Consider the following 7500-nt stretch of genomic DNA (forward strand, 5'->3'; position numbering starts at 1 on the left):
CTACATTTGATATGAAGTCATGTGATGCTACATTCCAAATTTAGGATACAACATAAGTATATCTTCTAAGACATCAGAGGATATGAAATAGTTACACAGTTCTCCGTACCTCATGCTAGGTGGTCTGAAAGGCTGTAACACATGGTACTATGAGATATAATGTACAAGTGTTCGCTTATATTCTTCATTACACAATTTACACTTAGTTTCTTTACAAACTGTACTGACCTGCCAATACAATCTATACCCAAGCCTGATTCTTGCGGTCACAATATCACACTGTCTTGTTCTTGTTTTATATAAACCATAGGTGAATGAATCTTGCCTAAACCGGTCATAGTGCTTTATGCTACAGCTTTCGGGGCGTTGAGAATTAATCAATTCTGTCAAGACCTCTTTGAAGGAAGCTTTAATGCTGTATAAAATCCTAGAAATAGTTCCCCTAGATCTATAAACCAAAACTTTGCTTGTCCCCACGGACTTTGCCAGGCGATCCATGATAAAGCCTTGGGGTTCCCAAAATTCGGATGGGAAAACCACAAAAACGGATATCTGGGCCCCGTTCTTGCACGATAACGTTTTTTCCTGTTGTCATTTTTCGATTTTTAACTGCACCTTTTTAAGTGTTCAGAGGGCCCGGAGAGCCCCTCTGTGAATAAGAAAATTTTCCCCCGACCTTGATTCAAAAGAAAAATTTTGGGGGCTATGATTTTTTGTGCCAAAATCCCGTTTTTCCCAGTGCTAGGGCCCCGTAATTTAACCCTCCTACAAACCCAAGGGTGCAAGAATTTTTTTTATATACAACCAAAAACACATCCGGGTCCGTCCCAGACGCAAGGACCCGTCAGGTACCATTTAGCAATGGACAGAGTTTTTAAGATGTTTAAATTTTAAATTTCCCAAAGGGGGACAAATTATTGAAATGGGTGTGTGGGTTTCCCTTTGAGTTAAGACGAGAACCCTTTAAAAAAAAAAAAGTATAGCGAAGGAAAGGGGGGAGGGGGGGGGGAGGGAAAAGGGAAAGGGAGGGGAGAGGGAGAGGGAATGAGGGGGGGGAGGGGGGGGGGAGAGAGAGGGAGAGGGAAAAGAGAGGGGGGAGAGAGCGAGAGGGGGAGAGAGGGGGAGAGGGGAGAAGAGAGAGGAGAGAGAGAGAGAGAGATGGAGAGAGGGAGAGAGAGCAAAAAGGGAGGAATGAGCCAAAAAAAGAAAAAGAAAAAAAAAGTGAAAAAAAAAAAGAGAGAGAGAGCAAGAGAGAGAAGGCAAAAGAGGAGAGAGATAGCAAAAGAGAGAGAGAGAGAACAAGAGAGAGAGCAAAAGAGAGAAAAAAGGTTGGGGAGAGAGAGGAAAAGAGAGAGAGAGAGAAGAGAGAGAGGGGAAGAGAGGGGAGAGAGGGGAGGAAAAAGGGGGAGAGAGAAAAAAGGGGAAAAGAGAGAGAAAAGAGGAGAGGAGAGAGAAGAGGAAAAGAAAAGAAGAAAAGAGAGAGAGAAAAAGAAAAGAGAGAGAGAAAACCCAAAGAGAGAGAGGGGAGAAAAAGAAAAGAAGGGGAGAGAGAGGAGGGTAGAGAGAGGGAGAGAGAGGGGAGGAAAAGAGAAGAGAGAGAGAGAAAGGAGAGGAGAGAGGGAGAAAGAGAGAGAGAAAAGGGAAAAAAAAGAGAGAGAGGGGAGGGGAGAGTGAAACAAAAAAAGAGAAAAAGAGAGCAAAAGAGCAAAAGAGCAAAAGAGAGAGACAGAGCAAAAGAGAGAGAGAGAGAGCAAAAAAAGGGGAAAGAAGGGGCAAAAGAGAAAAAGAGGGCAAAAAAAAAAAGGAGGAGGGGGGGGGGGGAGGGAGAGGGGAAAAGGGGGAGGGAGAGGGAAAGGGGGGAAAAGGGAAAAAAGGGGGGGAGAGGGAGAGGGAGAGGGGGAAAAAGGGGGGAGAGGGAGAGGGGGGAGGGGGGGGGGGACGAGAGGGGAGGAGAGAGAGAGAGAGAGAAGAGAGAGGACGGTAGAAGGGGAAAAGGGGGAGGGGGAGAGAGAAGAAAAAGAGAGGGGAGAGAGAAAGAGGGGGAGAGAAAGAGGGGGGAGAGGGGGGAGGGGAGATGAAGGGGGAGAGAGAGAGAGAGGGAAAAAAGGGGGAAAGCAAGAAAAAGGGAAAAAAAGTGAAAAAAAAGAGGAGAGGGGCAAGAGAGAGAAAGGGAAAAAAGGAGGGGGAGATTTGCAAAAGAGAGAGAGAGAGAACAAGAAGAGAGCAAAAAGAGAAAAGAGGAGAGAGAGGAGAAGAGGAGAGAGAGAGGAGAGAGAGGGGAGGGGAAGAGAGGGAGAGAGAGGGGGGACGGGGGAGAGAGAGAAAGAGAGAGAGAGAGCAAAAAGAGAGAGGGGGGAAAAGGGGGGCAAAAGAGAGAGAGAGAGAGCAAAAAAAAGAGAGAGAGGGGAGGAGAGAGAGAGAGAGAGAAAAAGAGAGAAAAAAGAGAAGAGAGAAAAGGGGAGAGAGAGAGAGGAGAAAAGAGAGAGGAGAGAGGGGAGGAAGAGAGAGAGAGACGAGAGAAAAGGGGGAGGGGAGAGAGAGCTGAGAAAAGAGAGAGAGGAAAAAAGAGAAAGGGAAAGAGGGTGAGAGAGAGAGAGAGAGAGAAGAGAAGAGAGAAAGAGAGAGGAGAGAGAGAGAAGGGGAGAGGAGAACAAAAAAGAGAGAGAGAAGAACAAAAGAGAGAGAGGAAAAAAAATGAGAGAAGAGAAAAAAGAGAGAGAGAGAGATAGAGAGAGAGGAGGGGGGAGAAAAAGAGAAAGAGAGAAAAGAGGGGGGAAAAGAGAGAGAGAGAGGAAAAAGAGAGAGAAAAGAGAGAAAAGAGAGAAAGGGGAGGAAAAAGAAAAGGAAGAGAGAAAAAGAAGAGGGAGAGAAAGAAGAGAGAGAGAAAAAGGGGGGGGAAAAAAAAAAAGGGAAAAAAAGGAGGAGAAGAAAAAGAGAGAGAGGGGAGAAAAGAGAGGAGCAAAAGAGAGAAAGGAGAGGGGAAAGGGGCAGAGAGAGACCAAAAAAGAAGAAAGAAAGGGGGGAGGAGAGAGGAAGGGAGGATTGAGAGAGACCCCGGGGAAGGGGGAAAAGAGAGGGAGAGAAGAGGGGGAAAAGAGAGGAAAAAAAAAAAGAGAGAGAAGGCAAAAGAGGAGAGAGAAGAAAAGGAAAAGAGGAGGGGGGAGAAAAGAGGGGAGAGCAAAAGAGGGGAAAGAAGGGGGAGAGAAGAGGGGGAGAAAAGGAAGAGGAGAGGGGAGAGAGGAGAGAGAGAGAGGTAGAAAGAGAGAAAGAGAGAGAGAAAAGAGAGAGAGAGCAAAAAGAGAGAAAAAGAGAGAGCAAAAAAAGAGAGAGAGAGAGGGGGGAAAGGGGGGGGGCAAAAAAGGGGGGGGGGGGAAAGAGGGGGGGAAAGGGGAGAGGAGAGAGAAAGGGAGGGGGAGAGGAAAAAGAGGAGAGAGAAAAGAGAGAGGAGAGAGAGAGAGAAGAGAGGGGCGAGAGAGAGAGGGGGAGACCGGGGGAGAGAGAGGGGGGGAGAGGGGGGAAGAGAGAGGGAAAGAGGAGAGAGAGAGAGGGGAGGAAAAAGGGGAGAGAGAGGAGCAAAAAAAGAGAGAGAGAGAGCAAAAAAGAGAGAGAGAGAGCAAAAGAGGAGAGAGAGAGGGGAGAGGAGAGAGAGGGGGAAAAGAGAAGAGAGAGAGAGGGGGGAGAGAGAGAGGAGAGAGAGGGGAGGGAGAGAGGAGAGAGAGAGGGGGAGAAAAGAGAGGGGAGAGGAGAGAGAGAGAGAAAAAGGGAGACGAGGGGGCCAAAAAAGGGCGAGAAGGGGAGGGGAGCGAAAAAGAGAGAGAGAGAGAAAGGAGAGAGAGAGGGGGAGAGAGAGAGAGAGAGAGAAAAAGGGGGGGGGAAGAAGGGAGAGGAGAGAGAGAAAGGTTTAAAAGAGAGAGAGAAAGAGGAGAAGAGAGAGAGAGAGAAAGAAACAAAGAGAGCGGAAAAAAAGAGAGAGAGGGCAAAAGAAGAGAGGAGAGAAAAGGGAAAAGAAAAGAGAGAGAGAGAGAAGAGAAAAAAGAAAAGAGAGAGAGGAGAGAGAAGAAAAACCAAAAAAAAAAAAAAAAAAGGGCCCAAAAAAAACCCAAAAAGAACAAAAAAAAAAAAAAATAAAAAAAAAAATTAAAAAAAAAAAAAATTTTTAAAAAAGAAAAAAAAAAAAAAGGAAAAATTTTGATATAAATATTTTTAAATAATATATAAAATATAATTAAAATTATATATATAATATATATTTTACAAATATATATAAATATAATAATATAATAAAATATAATAATAATTTTAAATTATAATATAATATAGAATTGGAAAATTTTTGAAATATAAAAGAAAAAGATAAAAATTAAAAAATATAAAAGATAATGGAATTAGTGGTGATTTAAATAATTTTATTTTAAGACAAAATGAATAATTTTATAATAGATAATTTTAAAAAAGAAATAAAGACCTAAAAAAAAAGAAAGGAAAAAAGAGAAAAAAAAGAAAAAAAAAGAAGAAGAAACAAAGAAAAAAAGACCAAAAACGGAAAAAAAAAAAAAAAAAAAAAAAATTAAAAAAGGCAAAGGACAGAAAATAGAAAAGAGGAAATACAAAAGGGAAAAAGAAAAAAGGGGAAACAAAAGAGAGAAGGGAACAAAAAAAAGAGAGGCCAAAAAAAAATGACAAAAAAAAAAGAACAAAAAGGGGGAAAACAAAAGAGAGAGAGGCGAGAGAGAGAAAGAACGAGAGGGGGAAAAGAGAGAGAAAGGGGAGGGGAGAGAGATGGAGGAGAAAAAAAGACGGGGGAGAGAGAGAAACCAAAGAGAGGAAAAAGAGAGGAGGAAAAAAAAGGGGGGAAAAAAGAGAGGAAAAAGAGAGAGGAGAGAGAGAGAAGAGAGAGAGAGGGGAGAGGAGAGTAGGGAGAGGGAGAGAAAGGGGAAAAAGAGGAAAGAAAGAGAGCAAAAAGAGAGAAAGAGAGCAAAAAAGGGGGGGAGAAAAGAGGAGAGGAAGAGAAGAGAGATTTGGGGGAGAGGGAGAGAGAGAGAGAGAAAAGATGAGAGAGAGGCAAAAGGGGAAAAGAGAGAGGAAAAAGAGAGAGAAAAAGAGAGAAAAGAGGGGGAGAGGAAGAGGAGAGGAAAAAAGTGAGAGAGAGGAGAGAGAGAGAGGGGAGGGGAAAAAAGGGGGAGGGGAGGAGGAGGGGAGAGAGAGAAGAGAGAGGAGAGAGAAAAGAAAAGAGAGAAGAGAGAGGGGAGAGAGAGAGCGAGAGAGAAGAGGAGAGGAGAGAGAGAGGGAGAGAGAGGGGGAAAAGAAAAAAAAGAGAGAGGGGGGGGGAAAAAGAGCAAAAAAGGAAAAGAGAGAGAAAAAGGAGAGAGAGAAAAGGAGAGAGAAAGAGGGGAGAGAGAGAGAAAAGAGAGAGAGGGGAGAAAGAGAGAGAAAAGAGAGGGGAGAGGGGAAGATGAAAAGAGGGGAGAGAAGAGCAAAAGAAGAAAAGAGAGGGGAGGAAAAAGGGGGAAAAAGAGCGAGAGAGAGAAGAGGGAGGGGAAAAGAAGAGGGAAAAAAAGAGAGAGAGGAGAGAAAAAAGAGAGAGAGGGGGAAAAAGGAAAAGAGAGAGAGACAAAAAAGAGGAAAAGAAGGGGGAGGGGAGGGGGGCAAAAGGGGGAGAGAGGAGAGCGGCCCAAAGAGGGGGAGAGAGGGGGGGGAAAAGAGAGAGAGCAAAAGGGGAGAGAGAGAGAGAGAGAAGAGAAAAGAAAAAAAAAAAATTTTAAAAAAAAATTAAACAAATTAAAAAAAAAATTTAAAATATAAAAAAAGACAAACAAGAAAAGAAAAAAATAAAAAAAACTTAAAACGAAAAAAACAAAAAAAAATAGAAAGATAAAAAAAAAAGAAAAAAAAAAAAAAAAAAAAACAAAAAAAAAAAAAAAGGGGAAAAGAAAAGAAAAAAAAAAAAAAAGGCAAAACCCAGAAATTTTAGAAAAAAATAAAAGATAGAATTAAAAAGTGATAAAAAAATAATGGAATTTGACCCTATTACAAAATATATTTGGGGTAGGGAAAAATTTTTAAATTTGGTAATTTTTAAAAATTTAATAAAATAATAAAAATAAAAATAGTTAATGGTAAAAATTAAAAATAATAATAAAAAATAATATATTTAAAAATAAAAATTAAAAATATAATAATAATAAAAATTAAAAATAAAAATAAGGTTTAAAAAAAAATTTTTTTAAAAAAAAAAACAAAATTTTGTTTTAATTTTTATTTAAAAACAAAACCCTTTTTTTTTTTTTTTTTTTTTTTTTCCCAAAAAAAAAACAAAAAAAAAAAATTTTTATTACCCCTTTATCAAAAACAAAAAAAAAATATAGGAAAAAAAATTAAACAAAAAAACAAAAAAAAAAATTAAAATTTAAAAATCGGTTTTTTTTTTTTTTTTGTTCTTTTTTTGGTTTTAAAAAAAAAGGGGTTTTTCCCCCAAAAAGGCCCTCTTCAGGGAAAGAGAGAGAGCAAAAGAAGAGAGAGAGAGAGAGAGAGAGAGCAAAAGCTATATATATATATATAATATATATATAAATATATATATATATATATATATATATATATATATATATAATATATATATATATATATATATTATAATATATATATATATATATATATATATATATATATATATATATATATATATATATATATATATATACATATATATATATATATATATATATATATATATATATATATATATACATATATATATATATATATATATATATATATATATATATATATATATATATATATATATATATATATATATATATAGTTCAATTACCGAGAACATTTTACGAATAAATAGAAATGATCAGAATTACAAAAGTGATAAAAGTAATAATGGTAATTAGTAGCATGATTACAATAATATATTTAATGACGATGATGCTAATAATTTTAATAATGACGATAATTATAATAAGAATCATAATGATCATAATAAAAATAATAATAGCTATAATGGTCATAATAATAATAATAATAATAATAATAATAATAATAATAATAATAATAATAATAATAATAATAATAATAATAATAATAATAAGAATAATAATAACAGTTATCATTGTTGTTTTTAATATTATTATCATCATCATCATTATTATTCCCCTATCATCACTATAGATAAACATACAATAAGAATAAAATTTATATCGTGTTGTTCTCTGGTTATCAGGTCACCAGAGATCTTCAGGTCAACCTCAAGTAGTCAAGTGCAAGGTCAGGAGGTCAGAGGTCAAAGGTCAGCCGGCAAGATGACCCTGCGCGCCCTGCCCTTCCAGTTCCTTAACCTCGGCGGTGAAATGATGTACATCATCGACCACAGACTCAGGGCGCAGAACATCCCTACAGACAGGGCCAATAAGGGTGAGTTTTGCTTAAGAGCTTGGGTTTAAAAAGAGGATTATGACTCACACCTTTTTTTGCAGGTGAGTGCGCCTGATT

General features: G+C 38.1%; 1 protein-coding gene across 1 annotated transcript in view; it reads left to right on the top strand.

The window, feature by feature from the left end:
* Positions 1-7500, top strand: part of LOC119598721 (protein OSCP1-like) — a 25809-nt gene that overhangs the window by 3441 nt on the left and 14868 nt on the right. The window contains exon 2 of the mRNA XM_037948499.1: positions 7232-7422. Within this exon, the coding sequence (XP_037804427.1) occupies positions 7311-7422 (112 nt within the window). The 5' untranslated portion in view covers positions 7232-7310. The remainder of the gene's footprint in view (positions 1-7231; positions 7423-7500) is intronic.

This window comes from Penaeus monodon, chromosome 41 (genome assembly GCF_015228065.2).
Source record: "Penaeus monodon isolate SGIC_2016 chromosome 41, NSTDA_Pmon_1, whole genome shotgun sequence".
NCBI lineage: Eukaryota > Metazoa > Arthropoda > Malacostraca > Decapoda > Penaeidae > Penaeus > Penaeus monodon.